At 54.4% G+C, this 23,887-nt stretch overlaps 8 protein-coding genes across 8 annotated transcripts; 4 read left to right on the top strand and 4 right to left on the bottom strand.

Moving 5' to 3' along the window:
* Positions 1 to 80: 80 nt before the first annotated feature.
* On the bottom strand, positions 81 to 2,979 carry POSPLADRAFT_1128864 (hypothetical protein; the record flags this gene model as incomplete). The annotated part of the gene is made up of 9 exons (XM_024483785.1): positions 81 to 133; positions 209 to 432; positions 675 to 706; positions 781 to 893; positions 968 to 1,083; positions 1,141 to 1,315; positions 1,614 to 1,975; positions 2,168 to 2,264; positions 2,835 to 2,979. 9 exons carry the CDS (start codon positions 2,977 to 2,979, stop codon positions 81 to 83), a joined length of 1,317 nt encoding a protein of 438 aa, XP_024344934.1.
* A 1,310-nt stretch (positions 2,980 to 4,289) lies between these two features.
* On the top strand, positions 4,290 to 9,852 carry POSPLADRAFT_1127730 (hypothetical protein; the record flags this gene model as incomplete). Its single annotated transcript, XM_024483659.1, has 18 exons — positions 4,290 to 4,428; positions 4,480 to 4,590; positions 4,862 to 4,863; positions 4,913 to 4,959; positions 5,290 to 5,372; positions 5,434 to 5,449; positions 5,716 to 6,010; positions 6,883 to 7,260; positions 7,430 to 7,564; positions 7,730 to 7,786; positions 7,969 to 8,024; positions 8,131 to 8,211; positions 8,275 to 8,322; positions 8,518 to 8,629; positions 8,865 to 8,990; positions 9,058 to 9,192; positions 9,246 to 9,298; positions 9,609 to 9,852. 18 exons carry the CDS (start codon positions 4,290 to 4,292, stop codon positions 9,850 to 9,852), a joined length of 2,118 nt encoding a protein of 705 aa, XP_024344933.1.
* A 154-nt stretch (positions 9,853 to 10,006) lies between these two features.
* On the bottom strand, positions 10,007 to 11,338 carry POSPLADRAFT_1128910 (hypothetical protein; the record flags this gene model as incomplete). The annotated part of the gene is made up of 10 exons (XM_024483792.1): positions 10,007 to 10,036; positions 10,067 to 10,130; positions 10,176 to 10,191; positions 10,254 to 10,409; positions 10,565 to 10,762; positions 10,814 to 10,875; positions 10,958 to 10,962; positions 10,986 to 11,140; positions 11,192 to 11,226; positions 11,289 to 11,338. 10 exons carry the CDS (start codon positions 11,336 to 11,338, stop codon positions 10,007 to 10,009), a joined length of 771 nt encoding a protein of 256 aa, XP_024344932.1.
* A 1,119-nt stretch (positions 11,339 to 12,457) lies between these two features.
* On the top strand, positions 12,458 to 14,194 carry POSPLADRAFT_1043272 (hypothetical protein; the record flags this gene model as incomplete). The annotated part of the gene is made up of 7 exons (XM_024478264.1): positions 12,458 to 12,476; positions 12,609 to 12,719; positions 13,017 to 13,153; positions 13,290 to 13,523; positions 13,623 to 13,733; positions 13,821 to 13,943; positions 14,123 to 14,194. The coding sequence occupies 7 exons, from the start codon at positions 12,458 to 12,460 to the stop codon at positions 14,192 to 14,194; spliced, it is 807 nt and encodes a 268-aa protein (XP_024344931.1).
* A 637-nt stretch (positions 14,195 to 14,831) lies between these two features.
* On the bottom strand, positions 14,832 to 16,375 carry POSPLADRAFT_1127852 (hypothetical protein; the record flags this gene model as incomplete). Its single annotated transcript, XM_024483672.1, has 6 exons — positions 14,832 to 15,150; positions 15,414 to 15,429; positions 15,492 to 15,647; positions 15,709 to 15,794; positions 15,836 to 16,107; positions 16,226 to 16,375. 6 exons carry the CDS (start codon positions 16,373 to 16,375, stop codon positions 14,832 to 14,834), a joined length of 999 nt encoding a protein of 332 aa, XP_024344930.1.
* Positions 16,376 to 18,548: 2,173 nt separating this feature from the next.
* POSPLADRAFT_1030946 (hypothetical protein) lies at positions 18,549 to 19,730 on the bottom strand (the record flags this gene model as incomplete). The annotated part of the gene is made up of 6 exons (XM_024476754.1): positions 18,549 to 18,623; positions 18,678 to 18,735; positions 18,799 to 19,070; positions 19,124 to 19,347; positions 19,399 to 19,508; positions 19,642 to 19,730. 6 exons carry the CDS (start codon positions 19,728 to 19,730, stop codon positions 18,549 to 18,551), a joined length of 828 nt encoding a protein of 275 aa, XP_024344929.1.
* Positions 19,731 to 19,961: 231 nt separating this feature from the next.
* POSPLADRAFT_1177153 (hypothetical protein) lies at positions 19,962 to 20,598 on the top strand. The gene is made up of 2 exons (XM_024488477.1): positions 19,962 to 20,358; positions 20,422 to 20,598. The coding sequence occupies exons 1-2, from the start codon at positions 20,225 to 20,227 to the stop codon at positions 20,570 to 20,572; spliced, it is 285 nt and encodes a 94-aa protein (XP_024344928.1). The 5' UTR covers positions 19,962 to 20,224; the 3' UTR covers positions 20,573 to 20,598.
* A 1,392-nt stretch (positions 20,599 to 21,990) lies between these two features.
* Positions 21,991 to 23,603, top strand: POSPLADRAFT_1080969 (hypothetical protein; the record flags this gene model as incomplete). The annotated part of the gene is made up of 2 exons (XM_024482994.1): positions 21,991 to 22,744; positions 22,804 to 23,603. Coding segments are annotated over 2 exons (1,554 nt in total), but the record flags the coding sequence as incomplete, so codon positions are not given.
* Between the last annotated feature and the right edge of the window lie 284 nt (positions 23,604 to 23,887).

Here is a 23,887-nt window from a genome sequence, read left to right as displayed (position 1 = left end):
TATAACAGACTTGGTCACGGCGTCTGTAGAACCTCACCCGCCATAGTGCCAGTAGATACTCACACCATAAACCTTTCATTCTATAGGATGTCGAGCATCTTGATATCCCGCTTCCTCATCTGCATCCGCGAAGCTGCAGAACGCTCAACACAGCCATTCAGTTCTCAGTCTCTATCGTTCATCGATACGCAAGGCGACTCCAACCCACAACCACGGCTCTCCAGCATAGAGTTCGCTGCCGACATCGCCAACCGCTCTGCAGGGGACAATAGTCGTGTGTACACTTTCTCCGATCTCGAAGATGATGCGGGCGAGGGAAGAGATGGCGAAATAGAACTAGAGGAGTACGCGTACGCGGTCTCTGTCCGTTCTGTAGAGGCACACACGTCCTGAAGTTCCCCAGTCTTGCTGTCCACTCTCCATTTCTTCTCACTTCATTATGTGTTTGTCGCTCGTCCCCCCCCCTAGTACGTCCACCGGTCTCGATGATCAGATACCTGTACTATTGCGCGCTGTTTATTCATTTCCATACTTCCAGTATAGGTCGGGAGGTTAGTAGTATTGGTGCTAGGTGCCTTTACATCCGTACTATGACGCAGCTGCCTTGACAAATGCGATCAAAGCACTGCCGACATATGAGCCTCAGAGCAAACAAGCTGCGCCGTCTCACTCACCATGTAGGGCGGCCCGTCAGCCCCTTGTCTTGCTATGCGTATCCTCGGGTTGTCTTGAAGAATACCATGTCAGCGGTTCAGGGACATACAAATGCGGAGCACATACCTCCATTGTCCATGCGATATCGAGATGTGCCCATCGCACCCCAGCCGTCGCGCCGTCCTTACCAGGCTCGACGCCATCCACGAAAAGGCGCAACCGTGCAGCTGCCCACAGCCCTACCGCCGATCTACAGAGGGCAGGACAAACAGCAGGCCAGCGCGCGGCCGTCCGCTGACTGCTATTAGCGCACGTACGTTGCTTAGATCAGCGTTCGACGAGTGGACTTGCGGTCCGTACTCGTCGAGGGGCATCCGCCAGAACCGGTCGTGTTCACGCGCTCCGGCTCTGTCCAGCTCTTGCCAGAGTCTGTTCGAATTTCGAAAGGTCGGTCAGTCAGGTGCCCGAGGTGTTACGGCGAAGAACCTAATGTGAATACGCTGGTGAACGCTTCGCCCAGTGCGACGCTCATCGCTCTGGAAGGACACCCCAATCAGCACATCCGCCAATAGCATCAATAAATCTCGAGTATACCCTGTCAGTGTTGCGACGTCCACGGTCGTGTGCAGCTTGAACGTCGTCGACCCGTAGTACAGCGCATCTACGTCAGATGAACACGTCAGCAACCACCCCTCCTTTTGTAGTTCGCGATCCGCAGTCCACACCCGCGAGCACTAGCCGACCCTCAGCGTTCGTATTTTCGATCTCGACTGACTTGCCGTTCATCGCATAGACGCTGTCGATTTACAGACAGTGGGTGTCGTCATGTCGCCGGGAAATTCTGCTAACTATGTGATAGGCCTGCTATCAATATGCGACTATCCAAGATGCTACTACGGCATAACGTACTGTCCGTCAGGTTCTGCGCTCGCGCATGAACAGGTCCAGGCACGGCTCACCAGCAGCACGTGGGTCCGCCGACGCATCAACGAAGACGGTCTGTCCGTGGACGCCCTCGCCAAGCGCGCGCACCTGCTTCACAGCACTCCCGACCGCTTTCCTCACCACCTCTCGCCTCTCTTTCTCCGCCTTCTCCGCGAATTTGTCGCCAAGGGACGTCAGCGCCGTCACATTCCGCGCACCCTTTTCGCTCGGCGTATCGTAGGAAACGTGCGTCGTGCATGCTTTGGCGGGCTTCGAAGCAGCAGCCGCGGGTGTTGTGGACCATAGCGACTCCGCATCTACCCCGACGCTAGTGTGCCTGGGATGTGCCCTGGGGTCTACATGGAAGACGTAAACGGCGGAGCGGGGAGGGGCGACGCTGAAACAGCGTGCATGCTGTCACACAGCATACAATGTGCGTCGTGCGTGCATAGCGACGACAGACGGGTGAGCAGAACGTAGTATACTTCCGGGCTCTCGGACGGTGCGCACTGTACATGAGCGAGCGACCAGCGCGGCGCCCACGCTCAGCGATCGGAGACGCGTCCCGTAACGCGCCTGTCACACTCACGTTGCGCGCAACGCGACGCGACACGCGACAGGCCCATAGCGGATCCGGTAGGCAAATTCGGGTTGAAGACGCACCTGTTGGTGCATGCGCGGGACCACTCGTTAGTTGTACAGCACAACGCAAGAGACTGCATTCATCTGACACTGGCGTTGTCGCACAGGGTACAGGAGAACTTGGATTACACCGTCACATGGGATAGCGCTATGCTCCAGACACCGAGTCATTGCAGTGACTTCATCGTGCTACAGCATAACGTGTAGACATCCATATCATAACCCCCAAACTCTCATTTGCCTTGAGAATTAGCTTATGTGCTGTGGAGATGCCCTGCTTCGTCTCACCAGGTACCACACTGCACATGGGTTCTCACAGGGGAGGTCTGTCGTCTCTGGTATTCAAATTGCTGTCGACGCATCTCACCTCTGCGCATTATGGACAGGTCGCCGATGCATCGCATCGTTTCCGGGACAACGCCGCGCCACGACAATGACAGATCCGCTCTACCCCGAGTAAGCCACCAGTCAGCCCCTGATATTCGCTTTTCGGTTCTCGCTACGCTGCCCAGCGACACCCTGTTTTAGGCTACTGCATCCTCTTCACGTTGTCGCTCGCACACCAAATACCGTGATCAGATCGCGGCGACAAGTGTTACATTGACGCCACTTACCTCGCTCCTCGGAGATTCCACATACGCCACCCCCACTACCTCGGTGATGCGGAACGGATTGCGCTAGGGCTTCGTAGTCAAAAAAGTCGACCTTGCCCGCCCTTTGATGACCAGTATCACGCTCTTCTCTCAGTGCTAGTGCCATTGATACATGCCGGGTCTTCAGCCACAGGAGACAGTGCGGGGTGCCAAGGTATTCCCCGCTCAGAAGCGTAAGCGTACTTCTATGCGCTTCGTCCCCATTTATGAATCGAAGACGCCAACACAGCCAAATACGCATCTGTCACACGTCGCGTCATGACTGAGCATGCAACCATTCGAGACGGATGGTTGCCGTGAACAAATTATCAAACAACTTTTAGGTCGCGAATAGGACGGGTAAGCTGCTGGCTCGTCCACTTATTTCGGCTCAATCTAACTATGCAGATACCAGATGTTGTGTGACGGTACAGGCGTTGCACTCACGAGCCTTATGGCTTTACGAGAACGACAGCGCAGACTGGCTGTTGGGGATGCAAGTCGCGTATGAGGACTTTGTGGTGAGTTTGCAGGCGGAATATAGGTCCTGAGGGCCCAATGCATGGACAGAACACAGCGGAGAATCTGGGAGCCGAATAGAAACCGCGGTCTTCAGCCAAAGAGACGCCCGTTGTGGCTTCTCACCGAATCTCAAGTATTTTGTTACCTTATCTCGCCAGACCTCAATTATCCTGCGACCTCAACTTCCGAATTTCTCAGTCTCGATACGTGGACTATTCCCACTGACATTCTGACCCATTAGCTTGACGTACTACGCAGCCAGATGACGCTCGTAGCTCGACGCCGACGCGTTCGAGGCGTAGTTGCGACGTCGTCAACATCAACTGAATCTGTCGCGATTCGCAATAGAGGCCTCTGGGCTTCGATCTGCTAAAGTCAAGCATAACTGATATAAACGTTTGCGTGATGTTTGCGGGTATCTGCGTGATGTCTGCATGTCAGGTAAGAATAGACTGCTTTTTTTTCTACAGAAAATGTACCTGGATATCAACGTCGATTATTAAGAACAGCTAATCCCTGAACGATACAGACGCACCAGCAAACGATTGGACGCGTCCGCGATAAACGTCACTATTCTCGGAAACGTTCTCTCCACCTATGGAGTGGTGAGCAGTACGCCTCACCTCAGTTTCTCCTTTTTCAGGAATGATTGCTCAGTGGTGCGGCTGGTAGGCTACAAACTCTGATTAAGTACATTGTCCACATGCTTGATCCTAATTGAGAGCCCTGAATACGCTGATGGTCCGTTATTCTCAGTTGAGCACAGGTTGTGCGGCATGGGTTACACTGCTATGCATCGTAATTCAGCAGCAGAGTCCATGCTCGGGACATATATAAGGACTCAGATCTCGTAGCTGTCTCATTACCATTTTCCATCCACATCCTATCCTATCCACGGCAATCATTTGACAGACTATGTCAGGAGCAGAACGATCCATTGAGGAGTTCTTGAATTTGATGCAAGTGAAAACATCACATCCAACTTATTCCATGAGACTTACATTCGTGCTATTAACTAGCTTTCTAGCGAATTGTTTGACTTGTGCCTCTACTGGTCAGCATCTCTGTTGTTTGTCCAATACTCTACTAATAATCGACCTTCCAGCACTCCTGGTCTATTATGTCGCTTTGAACCTGCCGCATGATATACGGCGCCTGTGGGGGCGAAGATCTATTGCAACACTGCTCTCTGTTATGAACTGGCTTGCTATTGCTGGTAAGATTATAACGTCGATACCATACCCAACCAATACTACACAAGTATGAAGCACCCATTCTGTGAGACGCTGACATTGTATTGACGATGTATATTTTAGAGGTTGGTTCCTCCGTAGTCTAAGGTTATCTTTGTGTATGAAACGTTGTTCCCACCAGATGTCAGTCTTCCGCATATGCCAATCAGGCGCTTTTCATTGTCACCACTGCCATACCGCCGTGTAAGGAATGTTATTCTTATCCTTATAGGCATACTTATCCTGCCTCCTCAGTGGTAGCTTCTCTGCGTGTACATGCCGTGAGCGGACGTAACTGGCACCTAGTATTGTCAGTCTGGCTCCTCGGTATGGTTCCCGTGGGCACCAATATAGTGAGTACATCGAGTATTACAAGATGCTTGTGATCAAACCAGAAGTATTATAGTGGAGCGCGACCCAAGAGATCTTCCTTATATCTCCTTTTTTTGGATGTTCAGGCATCGCTCCCTTCTCCGAGGCCATATCTAATATGTGGGTCGATTTTGTTTTACTCTGTGAGGTTCCGCGCATTGATTGAGTGTTGCAGGAGTGAGTCATCTTGGTGCATGTTTCAAGAAACATTTATTAAAGTTCCTACTCCCCCATATAGTGGTTATCATCACTCGAACATCCGTGGTTGTCTCGGATATTCTTGTAGTTGGGGCGACCTGGTATTACATTAGCCACACGAGCTCTGTGAAGACACAACTCGTGCGTGAAGTGTGGGAAGCGAGGCCTAATCTCACAACTGTCATGTTCCGAGATGGTGAGCTCCGGCTGAAAGATAAGATTAATATATCACAGTTGCTCACATTCCGTGATTACAGGTACATTGTACTTCCTGTAAGTGAGGAAGTATTGATCCTTGGATGAGCACTCATTATAGGTGCAGGGTGATCTCGCTGCTCAACATTCTTGACCTCATCATGAACACAGTTACTCTCAGTGGTGTGCGTATTCGTCAACGACCAACTGATCAGCCATACTGAAACAGCCGTTCTAGTTTATGCCAGGCGCGGAGAATATAATTTACTTGACCACAGCGTCTGTAAACTCCCATGTGACATAGTTTGTGTAGATACTCACATCTTAACCCTTTCGTATTATAGGATGTCGAGCATCTTGATCTCCCGATTCCTCATTTGCATCCGCGAAGCTGCAGAACGCTCAACACAGGCATTCAGCTCCCAGTCTCTGTCGTTCATCCATTCGCAAGGCGACTCTAATCCACAGCCATGGCTCTCCAGTGCAGAGTTCATCGCCGACATCGCCAATCCCGCTGCAGGGGATGACAGCCATGCGGACGCTTTCCCCGATCTCGAAGATGACTTGGATCCAAGAGGCCAAGATGATGCGAGCGAGGGGAGAGATGACGGAATAGAACTAGAGGAGTACGCGGTCTCTGTCCGTTCTGTGGACGCACACAAGGCCTGAGGTTCCTCGGTTTTGCTGTCTATTTTCCATTTCTCCTGGGTTCATTAGTTGATTGTCACTCATTTCACACCCCAGTACATTCACCGGTCTCGATGATCAGGTACCTACATCGTTGCGCGTCGCTTATTTATTCCCAGTCAGCTTTTATCCACTGTATCCTACAGTCCCTGTACGAAGCTTGTATTTATTTGCTCGAAATCTGAGCTGGTCGCTGAAAGCCGCTTGCAGGCGCAAAGAGGTATGTCTGCAGGACAACTTGAATGTTCAGAGACCGGCCGGTCGCTCTGAAGGGAAACGACGATGAACAGAGCGTGGAGAACGTTACCCTTTTCGATGGCAGATGCAATGCACCGCGGGACCGGGGAAACAATCGAATCAAGTTCGAATGCATCCTGGAGCCTCTTGCTCCTCTATGAGGGTCACCGTTGCTGTACATGCTGTTCAGATAGACAGGGTCCTGCTCTTCATCTTTGCTCATATTCAATAGACTCGAAACCTGATCTCTGATAACACTTCTGGACTCCGAGACAAAGTCATGGTGAAGTACTAGTGCTTAGTCTAGAGCAAAGCATAGCAGACCGTGCGAACGGCGTATTAGACAATTTGAGATATGCAGGTAGATTTGGCGTCCATTATTGCCTGAAGACCTGGGTACGAAGTGGTCGAGACACTACCGGAATTGGATACCGACCCGAATTAGTCTGCCGAATTTGCTGTGCGCCTGTCGCGCCGCGTCGGGTTGCGCGCAACGTGAGCGTGACAGGCGCGTTACGGGACGCGTCTCCGATCACTGAGCGTGGGTAAGCGCTCGTCGCCCGTGTACAGTGCGCACCGTCCGAGAGCCCGAAAGTATACTACGCTGTGCTCACCCGTCCGGCTCACCCGCCCGCCGCCGCTATGGACGCACGACGCACCTTGTATGCTGTTTCAGCGTCGCCCCTTCCCGCTCCGCCATTTACGTCCTTCCCGTAGACCCCAGGGCCCCTCCCAGGCACACTACCGTCAGGGTAGATGCGGAGTCGCTGTGGTCCGAAATACCTGCGGCTGCTGCTCCGAAACCCCCGAAAACAGGCACGACGCACGTCTTCTACGTTACGCCGAGCGAAAACGGTGCGCACAATGTGACGGCGCTGACATCTCTTGGCGACAAGTTCGCGGAGAAGGCAGAGGACGAAAGGCGGAAGGTCGTCAGACAAGCGGTTTGGACTGCTGTGAAGCAGGTGCGCGGGCTTGGTTAGGGCGTGCACGGACAGACCGTCTTCGTCGACGCTTCGGTGGACCCACATGTTACGTGTGAGACGTGCTGGACTTGCTGTCTGTGTTGTGTGCAGCTTACACTATGGCTTCGCTGTTGCGACTCACCTTGTACAATTCGAATTTACGCTGTAGACGAAGCCACCGTCACCGTTTCATCCGAATTTGAAAGAAGGGATTCCGGATAAGCTCTCATTCCAGCCTCTTACTGAACATGAAGGCTGGAAGACCGGGGCTGTATATGCGCGAGCGCAGAACCTGGCACGGACAGTACGTCCTATTATTCTAGCATCATGAAAAAGTCGTATTGTCATAGAAGCCCATGACATAGTTGGCAGAAGTGCCCGGCAACATGATGACACATTCGGTCTGTGAACTTCCGAGACTAAGAAGAGCAAACCATGTAGCTAACTAGCTGGAGAGGTTGAATACCAGGCCTTTGTAGAGCGGATAGAGAGGGAGCTTTCTGGTGTACCGATTGTCGAGATCATCGTCCGGGACGAAGGTACCTCCTTGCCAATCTCGCGGTCTCGATTGTACACACTTCCTGAACACTAGACTGACAAACGCCGCTTGACCCAATCACAAATTGTGCAGCAAAGAAAGGCATGGTGCGTAGCTAACGTGTCCTCGCCCGCTGTGTCTTCTCAGCCGCCATGTCATCTATATTCTAGAATGCCTTTCTCTCCGTGACGAAGGGCACCTCTGAGCCGGCCAAGCTCCTCGAGATGTACGTTTTTCGAGCGTCAAAGTCATTGTTGCTAAGCACCGCTCATCCCGTCCTCTGTGCTGTAGCCACTACAACGGCGGACCCAGCGATGCACAGCCCTCGTCAGGAAGGGTGTCACCTTCGACACGGGTAGGATCTCGCTCATGCCTTCGGCATGGATGAAGCTGACGCGTGGCGACATGGGTACGTGCCCGTGTGTCCTACCGTCTACTCGGCTAACACTGACTAAACTCCCTCGCCTGCCAGGCAGAGCCGCAGCGGTCTGCTCCGCTGCGCTCGCCGTCGCACAGCTCGGACTGTAGGTCCAATGAGCTCCCTCACTAACCTGTGTTGACGGAGCCGCGTATTTCTCCGCTCTGGCAGAATCAACCTCAAAGTGCTGACGTCACTCTGCGAGAAGATGCCCGGGTCGAGCGCGAACAAGCCCGGGGGCATTTGAGCCGAAATTGACTACTAAAGGCACGCCGCTTACTGAGTCGACGACGCTCGACAGTGTCTATGCGATGAACGGCAAGTCAGTCGACAACACGAACGCCGGGGCGCGGCTTGTGCTCGCGGGTGCGGATCGCGGATCGCGAGCTGCAAAAGGAGAGGCGGCGGCTGACGTGCTGATTTGACGCAGATGCACTGTACTACGGGTCAACGATGTTCAAGCCACAATCGTGGACGTCGCCACGCTGACGGAGTATATTACTCAGGATTGATTGATGCTATCGACGGATGTGCTCATTGAGGCGATCTTCCAGAGCGATGAGCGTCGCACTGGGCGAAGCATTCACGGGCGTATTCACAGTGGACTCCGCTCCAACACCTCGGCCACCCGTCTGACCGACGTTTCAGAACTCAGATAGCCTCTGGCGTAAGCTGGGAAGAGCCGGAGCGCGCGAACAAGACCGGTTCTGGCGAATGCCGCTCGACGACGAGTACGGACCGCAAATCCACTCGTCGAACGCCGATCTATGCAACGTGCGTGCGCTAAGAGCAGTCAGTGGACGACTGCGCGTTGAACTGATGTTGGTCCTGCCCTCTGTAGATCGGCGGCAGGGCTGCGATAAGCTGCACGGATGCGCTTTTCCTGAAGGCATTCGTGGACGGTGTCGAGCCTGGTAAGGATGGCGCGACGGCTGTGGTGCGGTGGGCACATCTCGATATCGCGGGGACAATGGAGGTATGTGCGCCACAATTGTGTGTCCCTGAACCGCTGACACGGTATTATTTTAGACAACCCGAGGATATGCGTACCAAGACAAGGGGCTGACGGGTTGTCCTACGCGGTGAGTGAGACGGTGCCGTTTGTTTGTCCTAAGGCTGATATGTCGTCAGTGCTTTGATCGAGATTGTGAAGGCGACTGCACCATAGTACGGATGTAAAAGGCACCTAGAGCCAACACTACCAACTTTTCGATCTGTATCCGAAGCATACAAATAAATACACAGTGTGCAGTAGTGCGGGTACCTGACCATCGAGACCGGTGAGCGTACTGGGCGAAACGAACGACAAATAAATAAATAACGACGTCAGAAGAAACGGAAAATTGGACAGCCATATTGAAGAACTTCATCAGGGCGTGTGTGTGTGTACAGAACGGACAGAGACCGCGTACTCCTCCAGTTCTATTCCGCCATCCCTCCCCTCGCTCGCGTCATCTTGGCCTCTTGGATCCAAGTCATCTTCGAGATCGGAGAAAGCGTCCGCATGACCTTTATCCCTTGCAGACGGATTGGCGATGTCGGCTGCGAACTCCACACTAGAGAGCCATGGCCGTGGGTTAGAGTCGCCTTGCGAATCGATGAACGACAGAGACTGGGAGCTGAATGCCTGTGTTGAGCGTTCTGCAGCTTCGCGGATGCAGATGAGGAAGCGGGAGGTCAGGATGGTCGACATCCTATACAATGAAAGGTTTCCGGTGTGAGTATCTACCGGGATTATGGCGGATGAGGGTTTACAGACGCTGTGGTCAGGTTTGTTATGTCCAGTGTGCCTAGATTCTGGAACGATTGTTTCGGTATGGCTAATTAGTTGGTCGTTGACGAATACGCACACTATTGAAACCGATTATGTTCACGAGGAGTTCAACGATGTTGAGCAGCGAGATCACGCTGTACCTGTAATGAGTGCTCTTGTCCGAGGATCCATCCTTCCTCACTTACAGGAAGTACAATGTACCTGTAAATCATGGAACATGAGCCTCCGTGGTATATTGATTGCATCTTTCTGCTGGATCTCACCATCTCGAAACATGACAGTTGTGAGATTGGGCTTTGCATCCCACACATCACGCACGAGCTGTGTTTTCACAGAGCTCGTGTGGCTAATGTAGTACCAGGTCGCTCCAACTACAAGAATGTCCGAGACGATCACGGATGTTCGACTGATGATCACCACTATATGGGGAGTAGGAAGTTCAGTAAAGGCTCCTGGAAGCATGCACAGAGATGACTCAACCCCTGAAAGACTCAATCAGTGCATAGAGCCCAACAGAATCAGTGAGATTTGCATACGTGCTATATGTGGCATTGGAGTAGGAAACGTTGCTCACACATCCCAGTTGAGGGAATATAAGGAAGGTCTCGTGTGTCACGCTCCACTATGATGCTCCTGGTCAATCGCAAGCGCCTTGTCATATTCGATGTACCCACTATAGTGGCGCCCACGGGCACTATACCGAGGAGCCAGACCGGCAATACCAGGTACCAGTTGCGTCCGCTCACCGCATGTACGCGCAGAGCAGCTACCACTGCGAAGGCAGGATAAGTATGGCTCTGGGGACAAGAATGACATTCCTTACACGGAGATATGGCAACGGTGACAATGTAAAGCATCTGGTTGGCATACCCGAAAGCCGTACATCTGGTGGGACCAATATTTCATAAACATAGGTAACTTGATAGCAGGGACCGACCTCTGAAATGTACATCGTCAATACAATGACCGCACCTCACAGAATGGGTGCTTCATACTGGTGAAGTATTGGTTGCGAGAGGCATGTATGTTATGAGATTACCAGCGATACCAAGCCAATTCATGGCAGATAGTAATGTTGCAATCGATCTTCGCCTCCACAGGTATTGTACATCATATGGCAGGTTCAAAACGACATAGTAGGCTAGGAGTGCTAGAAAGCCGATTATTAGTAGGGTATTGGACGGACAGCAGAGATGCTGACCAGCAGCGGCATAAGCCAGGCAATTTGATTGAAAGCTAGCCCATGGCACGAATGTCAAGTTTCATGGAACAAGGTGGATGTGATGTTTTTCACTTACTTCGACTCAAGGAAGTCCTCGACGAGCTGTTCCGAGAGCGGGCTTGACATAGTCTGTTGAATGATTGTCGTAGATGGGATAGGAAGTGGATAGGGAAGATGGTAATGAGGCAGCTACGAGATTTGTGTCTATATATATATGTCTCGAGCATGGCCTTCTGCGGCTGGACTATGTTGCAAAGCAGTCTGATCCATGTCGCGCAATCTGTGCTTAATTGAGACTACAGGAGTCCCAGCGAATTTAGGGAATCTCAACCAAGAAAATTAAGCATGTGCTCAATCAGTATGAATTGTAGCCTACCATTCATACAGTTGAGCAATCGTCCATCATACCCCACACCAATAATAACGAGCTCTTGGAAATTGGAAACATGAGACGCCGCGTACTGTTCATTGTCACTCTATAAATAGGAAGAGAACATTTGTGAACTTGGTGACGTTAATCATTCGCTTGACTCGTGCGTGACTTATCTGCTCCTAGCGATCGTCAATTATCTCCAGACGCATAGGGAACAATGCACTCTATGCTGACCTGACAGGTAAACGTCACGAAAAGATCACGTAAATGTGTATGCGAGCTGTGCTTTCGCTGTTACAGATCGAAGCCCAGCGGGGGCCTCGGTTGCGGATCGCGACAGATCGAGTTGACGATGTAGCGAGTCATGCCAACGGGTCAGAATGTTAGTCGGAGTAGCCCATGTATCGGGATTGAGAGATCCGGAGAGTTGAGGCAGCAGAATACTTGATATCCGGCGAGTTGAGGTGACAGAATACTTGGTTCAGCGAGACGCCACAACGGGCGTTTCTTTCGCACACGACGGCGATGTCATGACTCCATTTGAGTCTCAGGTTCTCCGCTGTGTCCTGTGCATGCCGTGAGTACGGTGTCCTAGAGTATGGTTCGCTTGTGCGCTCATGACGGAGTCCGCAATACGCGATTTGCATCCCCAAAAGTCAGTCTGCGAGCTGTCATTATGGTGAAGCCATCAGGCTCGTGATTGCAACACCTGCATCATCACGCAACATTTAGGAACCACGGAGACCTGCGTACCTCGATCGAGCTGAGGTAAATGGATGAGCTAGCAGCTCACCTGCGCCATCACGACCGAAAATAGTTCAATCATCTGTATCGCGGCAACCATCTATTCCGAATCGTTGCATTGCTCAGCCATGGCGCGACATGTAACAGGTGCGTATTCGGTTGCGTTATCGTCTTCGGATTTTAAACGGGGACTAAGCGCATAGGGGTACGCTTCCGAGCGTGGAATACCGTGCCACCTGCACTGTGTCCTGTGGCAGAAGGCCCGGCATGTATCATTAGCGCTGATAGAGGAGCGTGCTGCTGATCACCATGGAACGCGTGAGGCCTACTTCTTGAGCTACGGAGTCCAAGCGCAATCCATTCTGCACCACGGAGGTAGTGCGGGATGGCGTATGTAGAATTAACGTCTCCGAGAGTAGCGAGGTAAGTGGCGTGGAGATTGGAACACTAATCGCTGCAATCTGATCATGGTAGTTAGTGTGTGGCCGACAACAGAAAGAGGATGCAGTAGCCTGAAGCACGGTTTCGCCGGGAAGCGTAGCGAGGACCGAGAAGCGCATATCAAGGACTGACTGATGCTTTCCTCAGGGTAGAGCAAATCTGTCATCGTCGTAGCGCGGCGTTGTCGTCAGCGGCCTGTCAAACATGCACAGAGGTGAAATGCGTTGACAGCAATGTGAATCCCAGAGGCGACAGACCTTCCTGTGAGAATCCACATGCAGGGAGGTGCCTTTGTGAGACGAAGCAGGGCTTCCCTAAACTACATAAGTTGGCTCTTGGCGAGTCATGATGTGGATGTCTACGCGCTATACAATGGCTCGGTGGTAGGTTCTGTGCCGGTGCCGTCTCCTGCCGTTGCGTCTGCACGCCTCTATCATACCGCGTAAGATCGGACACACCCTGATACTACCCTAGGCAAGAAGTAAGTGACATATGTGCGCATCGACAATGTCTGCATAGCAATACACGGAAGCGACAGAACCCACTGTGCAGAACTTTGCACGCAATCACAGCTTGGGCAGCAGCTTGGCATACTGGAGCTTTTCCTTGGTCTTCACGGCTCGCATCGACTCCTTCATGTCCTATGCTATGGATCAGACAACACTTCCATCTTCGAGTGGGCGAGACGCTTACAGCCGTCTGAAGCATAGCGTTATTCCACGTGATGGTATCGTCCAGGTTCTCCTGTATCCTGTGCGACAACACCGGCGTCAGATGAATACAGTCCATCGCGTTGCGCTGCACAACTAACGAGTGGTCCTGCGCATACAGCAACAGGTGCTTTGTCCCCAGCACCGCGACGGGCGACTTCTGCACGATCACGCCGGCGAGCGCGGCGCGGACCCGCCAGAGACGACGCGCAAGACAAAGCCCATGCGCTCTGTATCTGCCGCCGCGGAGAAGGTGTGCGCGGTGTAGGCGAGCTCGTGCATGAGGCTCTGGCTGCCCGCGATCTTGGGCAGGCGCGCGAGCGTCCCGGTGCCCGCGGAGTCGACTCTCGGGCTGGGCACGGAAGGCGGGGGACGTACGGCCTATGCCGGAGGAGACGCCCTTTGGGAGAGCGGAGGCCAGGATGACGGCGCGGACGGACGGAGAGCGGGCGATGCTGCGAAGGTGCGCCCGAGATCCGTCCAGAGCCTGCGGTGAGGGAAAAGGTGCGCGAGCGCGGCGATTGTTTGGGCGGGATGCGCGAGAGGGGTTACCCTTCATTGAACGCATTCACAGGTGCACTGAGCAGTCCTCTGAGTAGAGGTGCTCGGGCGAGTAACTCGACGGCGTGCTGACCGGGATAGCTCGAGGAGAGCATCACCAGGGATGAGCTCGGAGACGTTGATGTGCTGGCGGGACAGCGCGCTCAACGTTGACTCGGACATGTTGCGGAATGCACGAGTCTTTCCCCAGACCAGATAGGAATAAGCAAGTACTAACTATGGCAGGCGCCCTGGCCCAGATCACTTCCCACAAAGTGATCGCTGACGTCGCCTGGTGGCCTCTCTTCTGCAAGCATCAAAGTCACTGCTGTGGAGCACTGCTCATCCTGATCTGCGTGCGGCGTCGAGCCTGGTAAGGACGGCGCGACGGCTGCAGTGCGGTGGGCACATCTCGACATCGGAGGGACAATGAAGGTACGTGCTTCGCAATCAAATCTCTAAGCCGCTGACACAGGATTCTGCAAGACAACGCGAGGGTACGCGTACCAAGACAAGGGGCTGCCGGGTCGCCCTACACGGTGAGCAAGACAGTGTAGTTTATTTTCTAACGCTCATGTGCCGGCAATGCTTTGATCGAGTTTGTCAAGGCGGCTGCGTCATAGTACTGATGTAGAAGGCACCTAGGGCCAACACGTTGATCCATACCAGAAGTATGGAAATAAATAAACAGCGCCCAATAGTGCAAGTACCTGATCATCGAGACCGGTGGACGTACTTGGGGGAAACGAGCTACTAATAAATAATACAGTCAGAAAGAATGGAAAACGGACAGCGAGGTTGAGGAACTTCATCAGGGCGTGTGTGCGTCTACAGAACAGACAGAGGCCGCGTACTCCTCTAGTTCTATTCCGCCATCTCTTCCCTCGCCCGCATCATCTCTTGGATCCAAGTCATCTTCAAGATCCGAAAAAGCGTCCGCGCGGCCGTTATCCCCTGCAGAGGGGTTAGCGATATCGGTGGCGAACTCTGCACTGGAGAGCCATGGTTGTGGGTTAGAGTCGCCTTGCGAATCGATGAACGACAGAGACTGGGAGCTGAATGCCTGTGTTGAGCGTTCCGCAGCTTCGCGGATGCAGATGAGGAAGCGGGAGATCAAGATGCTCGACATCCTATAAGACAAAAGGTTTAAGGTGTGAGTGTCTACCGGAACTATGGCGGGTGAGATTTTACAGACGCCGTGATCAAGTTTGTTATATTTAGTGTGCTTATATTCTAGAACAACTGTTTCGGTATGTTTAATTAGTTAGCCGTTGACGGATACGCACACCATTGAGAGTAACTGTGTTCGTGATGAGGTCAAGAATGTTGAGCAGCGAGATCACGCTGCACCTATAATGAGTGCTCGTCCGATGATCCATACTTTCTTACTTACAGGAAGTATAATGTGCCTGTAGTCCCGGAACATGAGCCATTATGGCATATTACATTGCATCTTTCGGATAACACTCACCATCTCGGAACATGACAGTTGTGAGATTAGGCCTCGCATCCCACACTTCACGCACGAGCTGTGTCTTTACAGAGCTCGTGTGGCTGATGTAGTACCAGGTCGCTCCAACCACAAGAATGTCCGAGACAACGATGGATGTTCGACTGATGATAACCACTATATGGGCGAGTAGGAATTTCAATAAGGGTTTCTGGAAGCATACATGGAGACGACTCACTCCTGCAAAGCTCAATTAGTGCGTAGAACCCGCCAGAGTCAATAAGATCTACATACGCATTACTTGTGGCATCTGAGTAGGTAATGCTGCTCACACATCCAAGTGGAGGAAATATAAGGAAGGTAACTTGGGTTGCGCCCCACTTTGATAATCCTGGTTTAGTGGCACGAATTTTGTGATCCTCCATGTACCCACTATGTTAGTGCCCACGGGCACCATACCGAGGAGCCAGACCGGCAACACCAGGCGCCAGTTGCCCCCGCTCACGGCATGTACGCGCAGAGCAGCTACCACTAAGAATTCAGGATAAGTATAACTCTGAGGACGGGAATGGCACACCTTACATGGTGATATGGCAACGGTGACAATGTAAAGTATCTCACTGGCATACCCGCCATCCTCACATCTGGTGGGACCAGTGTTTCATAAACATAGGTAACTTGATAACAAGGAACCGACCTCTGAGATGTGCATCGTTAATACAATGTCAGCACCTCATGAAATGGGTGCTTCATACTGATGTAGTATTGATTGGGAGAGGCCCAAATGCTATGATATCACCGGCAATAACAAGCCAGTTCATAACAGAGACCAGTGTTGCAATCGATCTTCGCCCCCACAGGCATCGTACATCATGTGGCAAGTTCAAAGTGACATGATAGGCCATGAGTGCTGGATGGCCGATTATTACGAGAGTATCGGACAGACAGCAGAGATACTGACCAGCAGAGGCATAAGTCAAACAATTCGCTTGAAAGCTAGCCCAAGGCACGAATGTTAAGTCTCATGGAATAAGGTGGATGTGATATTTTTCACTTGCTTGGATTCAAGGAAGTCCTCGATGAACTGTTCCGATAGTGGGCTTGACATAGTCTGGTCAATGAGTGTCGTGGATGGAATGGTAAGTGGAATATGGGAAGATGGCAATAAGGCAGCTACGAGATCTGGGTCTATATATATATGTCTCGAGCATGGCCTTCTGCGGCTGGACTATGTTGCAAAGCAATCTGATCCATGTCTCGTAACCTGTGCTCAATTGAGACTACAGGAGTCCCAGCGAATTTAGGGTATCTCAAATGGGAGGATCGAGCATGAGAACAATGTAATAAACCAGTGTCTATTGGAACCATTCACACGGCTGAGCAATTGCCCATCGCACCCCATACTTACCGACACCATGGCGAGCTCTTGGAAACTGATCAACTGAGACAATGCGTACTGCTCATCACTCTATAAATAGAAAGAGAGTATTTGTGAACTTGGCGACGTTCACCGCGAACACGATCAATGATTTGCTTGCATTGTTCATTAACGTGTCTGCTCCCAGCGATCGTCGATTATCTCGAGATGCATAGGGAAGGATGCAGTCTATGCTGACCTGACAGGTGGATGTCACGAAAATATCACGTAGATCTGTACGCGAGCTGTGCTTTCGCTGTTGCAGGTCGAAGCCCAGCGGTTTCGGTTGCGAATCGCGACAGACCGAGTTGACATCGACGATGTAGTAGGACATGCTAACGGATCAGAATGTTGGCGGGAATAGTCCACGTATCGAGACTGAGAGATCCTGAGAGTTGAAGCAGCGGTATACTCGATATCTGACGAGTTGAGGTAATAGAATAGTTGAGATTCGTCGAGATGCCACAACGGGCGTTTCTTTCGCCTGCGACAGCGATCTCGTGATTCCATTCGAGCCACGGATTCTCCACTGTGTTCTGTGCATGCCTCGAGCACACCGCCTAGAGTATGGTCCGCTTGTACACTCAAGACGAAATCCCCCGTACGCGATTTGCATCCCCAAAAGCTAGCCTGCGCCGTCATTCCCGCGAAGCCATCAGGATCATGATTGCAACACCTCCATTATCACGCAACATGTGAGAACTACGGAGACCTGCGTACCTCGATCGAGCCGAGACAAATGGACGAGCCAGCAGCTCACCCGCGCCATCGCGACCGAAAATAGTTCAATCATCTGTTCACGGCAGCCATCCGTTCCGAATTGTTGCATTGCTCGGCCATGGCGCGACATGTAACAGATGCGTCTTTGGCTGCGTTATCGTCTCAGGATTATGAACGGGGACGAAGCGCATAAAAGTACGCTTCCGAGCGTGAGATACCGTGCCACCCCGCACTTGTCCTGTGGCAAAACTAGCACGAGAGCAGAGCGTGATACTGATCATGATGGGACGCGCGAGGCCGGCTTCCTGAACCACGTAGTCCAAACACAATTCATTCTGCACCACGGAGGTAGTGCGGGATGGCGTATGAAGACTCAATCTCTCCGACGAACGAGGGAAGTGGCATGAAGGATGAAATAATAGTCGCTGCGATCTGATCATAGTAGTCAGTGCGCGCCCGACGATGGAAAGAGAATGCAGTAGCATGAAGCACGGTTTCGCAGGGCAGCGTAGCGAGGACCGAGAAGCACATGTCAGGGCTGCCTGATGGTTTCCTCGGGGTAGAGCAAATATGCCACTGTCGTGGCGCGGCGTTGTCGTCAGCGGCCTGTCAAATATGCGCAGAGGTGAATCCCAGTGACGACGGACCCCCCTGTGTGAACGTGTATGCAGGGTGAAATGATGCAGGGCCTCTCCAACACACACAAGCTGGCTCTCAAAGCAAGGGAGGAAGTAGGAGAGTTGTGATGTGGATATCCACACGCTATGCAATGACACTATGAAATCACTGCAATGGTTCGGCGGTGAACTCTGTGTCGGTGTCACCTCCTGCCGTTGCGCCTGCCCCATGGAAGAAGCAAGCATCATACATCCGCAATCGATAAGGTCAGCATAGCAATACACGGAAGCAACAAAACCCGCTGTGCGCACGTTTGCATGTCATCACAGCTTGGGCAGCAGCTTGGCATACTGGGGCTTTTCCTTGGCCTTCACGGCTCTCAACGACTCCTTCATGTCCTGTGCGATGGTTCAGAGAAATCACTTGCATTTCCGAGCGGACGAGACGCTTACAGCCGTCTGAAGCATAGCGCTATTCCACGTGACGGTGTAATCCAGGTTCTCCTGTACCCTGTGTGACAACGCCACCATCAGATGAACATAGCCCACCGCATTGTGCTGCACAACTACTCACGAGTGGTCCCGCGCATGCACCAGCAGGTGCTTCGTCCCCAGCACCGCGACGGGCGACTTCTGCGCGATCACGCCCGCGAGCGCGAGCGCGGCGCGCACGACATCGTCGCGCCCACCCGGAACGACGCGAGAGACAAAGCCCATGCGCTCCGCCTCGGCCGCGGTGAAGTTGCGCGCGGTGTACGCGAGCTCGTGCACGAGGCTCTGGTTGCCCGCGATCTTGGGCAGGCGCGCGAGCGTCCCGATGTCGGCGGCGAGGCCGACGTCTGCTTCCTGCAGCGACAGTCAGCGTGCAGGCGTGCGCAGCGCGAGTGTGGCGCACGCACCTTGATCGCGAAGACGGCGTCAGACGCGGCGTAGCGCACGTCGCACGCGCTCATGATGTCGATGGAGAGGCCGAGCGCGATGCCGTGCGCGGCGGCGACGACGGGATACGGGCAGCGCTCGACGGCGGCGATGGAGTGCTGGAACGCGCGGATGTGCTCACGCAGCTGGAGCGCGCGCCTGGCGGGCTCCACGGCGGGGCCGTCGAGCGTGCCGAGAGAATTCACTGGCGCAGCCTGTGACTCCCAGGATTAGGTACGGAGAACGGGGGACGTACGATCTATGCCGGCGGAGAAGCCCTTTGGGAGGGCGGAGGCCAGGACGACGGCGCGGACGGACGGCTCGCGTGCGATGCTGTCGAAGGTGCGCCCAAAGTCCGTCCAGAGCCTGGCGTGAGGGCGTGAGCACGGCATTTTCTTGAACAGGATGCGCGAGAGGGGTCACCCTTGATTGAACGCATTCACAGGTGCACTGGGCAGTCCTCTGAGTAGGTGTTTGGGCGAGAACTCGGGGTGCTGACCGGGATAGCTCGACGAGAGCAACACCAGAGATGGGCTCGGAGACGTTGATGTGCTGGCTGGACAGCGTGCTCAACGTTGACTCGGACATGTTGCGGAATGCGTTGGCCTTTCGCCAGACGAAAAATACGAGATGGGAATGAGCAAGTACTACTAATACTTAGGTACTAATGATAGCAGGAGTTCTAGTTAAGCGCCAACCATCGCAGACCCCGATCACTTCCCCACAGAGTGATCGCTGTGGTCTCCGGGTCCGCATACGTCGCATCCCGAAAACTGACGGCATCTCACCTCTTTCTCTCTCACCCTCGCCAGCAGTCCACCCAAATCAAAAACTCGCCGCATCTCACTCATGGCTCGACGTGCGGCTCCTCCTGGCTCTGGTCCCGCTTACTACTCCGGCGCGCCCCCGCCGCGACGTGGTGCCCTCGCCGACCCCAACGAATCCGCATTCTCGGCGTTCATGCGTGAGGAGATCTTCGCACCAGAAAAGGTTCCCGGCAACCTCAGCATCCTTACCGGCGTCGTTGTGTTCTTCGGCGGGATCGCCGCGATGCGAACGTGGGGCGAGCTGATGATTCCCACATGAGGAGGGGGTTGTCTATGCCAGTAGCCCGGCGGGTCTGTGGTTGTAGTTGCGCACGTATGGGTTCAGGTAGTTGGCGTTGGTTGGGAGACTGGGCGAAGGACTCGAAGGGTGTCCTTTGTTATGATCCACGGTATGTCCTCCTTGTGCGTGCTATTTCGTGAGATCGGCCGTGCTGAACTTAGTCTTTCCTCAGTATGATTCTTAGCCAACTCGTACAACATCTTGATGACATGCCCCAGCTTGCACGCCCCATATATCTATATGCTGTTATATTTGTTGGCAGCGGTACATTGCGCCCAGATGATCCCACCTTATTATACGCCGTGCGTTGTATTGCACCGTGAGAATCAATAGATGCCATTCTCAGCCACTAGTAGTCTAGCAAAACGGAGGATTCTTTGATGGAGTCACTGTGTTTTTGGTGTGATACGGTTGCCGATTCTTGAGTGCTCGAAAACGGAATATGAGCACTTGTACAAGCGCTGTAGTATCCGAGTTTCTTTTTGGCTCGGCTTGAGATCTCAGCCGCTTGAACTTCTTTCTCTCACAAACCTGGTCTTTCACTAGGGTATGTACAGTTAAATAGCTACGGTGACCTGCTCAACCGGCTAGTTGACCTAGGGCTGTACGAGAGGTCAAAGTAATCTACGTAAATTACAGCTGATTAGCCGGTACAGAATACGGCCGATGAGCCCTTATCTGACGGTTAAGTCGCCCAGTGACTGAATATGACCATGGCCAATATCAGCGCAGGTCACTTAACCCTGTTTTTTTCGGGCCTCGTGAAATTTATCGCTGATTAGCGCTCTTTCACAAGGGTTAATTAACCGAGGCTAATCAGCCCGGCCTATTTCACCGTACCCTATCTTCCACTCGCTGTGCGAGTTTTGGGCTCTCGTTCTCGTCTGTAACCCCCAGACCGTCGCCTTCGAGCCGTCAGGCGTACTCGTACGCAAAACGACGCTGGCAAGCCCGTGATACATGTCGTTTCTTGTATCGACGAGGTCTGCCATTCGCCATGCATCGTATCTACCGCCCGAACTGTGGGCTTCTTGCCTACATACGACCACACCCTGCCTAGGGCAGGCACCAAAAGGCCGCAGAGTGTCCAAAGGAGGGTTCTCGAATTCCAAAGGAGGGTTTTCAAAGTCCAAAGGAGGGCCGTCAAAGTCACCATCCCCGTCGAGTAGGTTGTGCTGTTCACGCCTCAGCCTGCTCTCGCACCGAGACTGATTTTTTCGCACCAGCACCGCCCTCGCGGAGACGGCTCGTCAAGGACCTCACGCCGCGCTCGCAGTCGCAGCATGCGTCGGGCAAGCTCGTCGTGGCAGCGCCGCCCGTACGCGAGGACGCGCCGCACAAGACCGCCCGCGACGAGTTCAAGGAGCGCGAGGCGCACAAGCAGACCATCCGTGAAATAGTCGACCGCAAGCGGCAGCGGCTGGAACACACCCAGCTCCGGCGCAAGGGCCGCTGGCACTCTGAGCTCGGGCAGACGCCGGGATACAAAGCGCGGGCGGGCGGCGGATCCGGCGCGCGCACCAACGCCGACGTGCCCAACTTCGACAAGCCCTGGCGCACGTCGAAGGACAGGCTGGACGCACAAAAGCAGAGGGCAGACAGCTTTGGCGTGAAGCACCCCGCTCCCGCATCTGCCTCTGCCTCTGCCTCTATGACTGAGTCTGCGCCTGCCGCGCCGCCGCGCAAGCCGCAGGTGTACAACCCGCTGAGTGACGAGTTCGACAATTCCGCGCGGGCCGTGTCCACGCGCGAGCTGCCGAGCGCGTTCGCGTCTCCGCCGCTCATGCCCGGCCTGCTCGCGTCCGTGCACGCGCTGCTCGGCGCACAGGCGCGGCCGACGCCGATCCAGGCGCTGTCGCTCAAGCACCTCTTCAAGCGCAAGCTGGACGCGCCGGCCAACCCCAATACGGACAACGCGTGGCTGCAGGCGCTGCTCGCGGCCGAGACGGGCTCAGGGAAGTCGATGGCGTATCTGCTGCCGATGCTGCAGGACCTCAAGCTCGCCGAGCTGCAGGACGCGTCCGGTGCTGCGCAGCGCGCGAAGACGCACGGGCTCATGGGCCCCCGCGCGCTGGTGCTCGCGCCGACGCACGAGCTGTCGCGCCAGCTGTCCGGCTTCGCGAAGGGGCTGCTACACAACATCAAGCTGCGCGTGCTGTGCGTGTCGAACAAGAACCTGCCGGCGCGCGAGAGCAAGAGCGTGACGGCCGCGCAGATGGCGAAGCTCGCGGACGCGCTCGTGGAGGGCGACGACGCGGCGGGCCCGGAGATGCGCAAGCAGCTGGGCGAGGTGGACGTTGCGGTGGGCACGCCGGCAAAGATCCTTGAGATGGTGAAGGGGCGGAACTGGGACTACGTCGAGCCGCCCGAGGAGGAATGGCCCGTGGATGACCGCGGCCATAAGGTTGCTCCCAGACAGAGGCATCTCGGCAGGCCGTCCATGCGCCTGGAGAGGGTCGAGTGGGTCGTCGTCGATGAGGCGGACGTCCTGTTTGGTATGTCCCCTTTATTCTTTCCGGCCCCGCCGACGCGCTTGCTGACCTAGTCCCCGCAGACGCTGACTTCGAGCAGCAGACCAAAACGCTCCTAACAGCGATCAGCGAGGCGCGTGGCCATCCTATCGACGACCACCCGGCGACGCATCGGCCGAGCCCCGAGACGCCCGCGCCGCTCAATTATCCGTACCATCTACTGCTGAGCACCGCGACGATCCCGTCGGCGCTCGCATGGTACCTCGACACGCACCACCCCGCGCTCACGCGCCTGGCGTCGCCGCGGCTGCACCACCTGCCGGCGACGCTGCAGACGGAGTACGCGGCGTGGACGGGCGGGAACCGCCAAGCAGACGTCGAGCACCGCCTGCGGCGCGTGTGGCACGAGGACGCGCTGCGCGGCTCCGCACGGCGCTCGAAGGTGCTCGTGTTCTGCAACAAGAACACTCGCGCGCAGGACCTCGGGCGCTACCTCAACGAGAAGGGCATTGCGACGGTGGCGCTGACGAGCACGAGCGACGCACGCCTGCACGGGTCGAACCACCACCTTGACGGATTCCTGCGCCCGTTCAGACGCGGTCCCGCAGAGAAGGAGGGCGCTGCTGCGGCCCTGCCTCCGCCTTCTGGGGAGCAGGAGCAGGCTGAGGCGGAGTCGGCGGACAAGGCTGGCTGGGGCGACGTCAGCAAACACCCGCATGTGCTGGTCACGACGTCGCTGCTCTCGCGGGGCCTGGACTTTGCGCCGGACATCAAGCACGTATTCATCGTCGACGAGCCGCGCAACATGGCGGACTTCCTCCACCGCGCAGGGCGCTCGGGGCGCGCGGGCGAGAAGGGCAAGGTGGTCGTTTTCGGGAAGACGAAGGGCCGTGGGTCGAGCAGGACGAAGGAGATGAGGAAGAGGGTCGGCGCGTTGGCTGCGTGAGCACTGTGCACATTGGAAAGTATCTAAGCGGATTTCGTATAATTTGTAGACCCGTTGCACTAATGGAATGCCGCCCTGCTCTCTTAGACAATGCTATGGCCGGACGGTGGGAGGATCCATCGTTCGGTCATGAAGTCACCATGAGGTGAGAGATGTGGCGGATAGCGAGTGGTGATACATAATTTACAACAACAGGTAGCAGGTACAACAAATTGGATGCT

This window comes from Postia placenta, assembly GCF_002117355.1.
Source record: "Postia placenta MAD-698-R-SB12 unplaced genomic scaffold POSPLAscaffold_1, whole genome shotgun sequence".
Classification (NCBI taxonomy): domain Eukaryota; kingdom Fungi; phylum Basidiomycota; class Agaricomycetes; order Polyporales; family Adustoporiaceae; genus Rhodonia; species Rhodonia placenta.
Note: the sequence above shows the minus strand (reverse complement) of the source record. Positions and strands in the feature narration are given on the sequence as shown.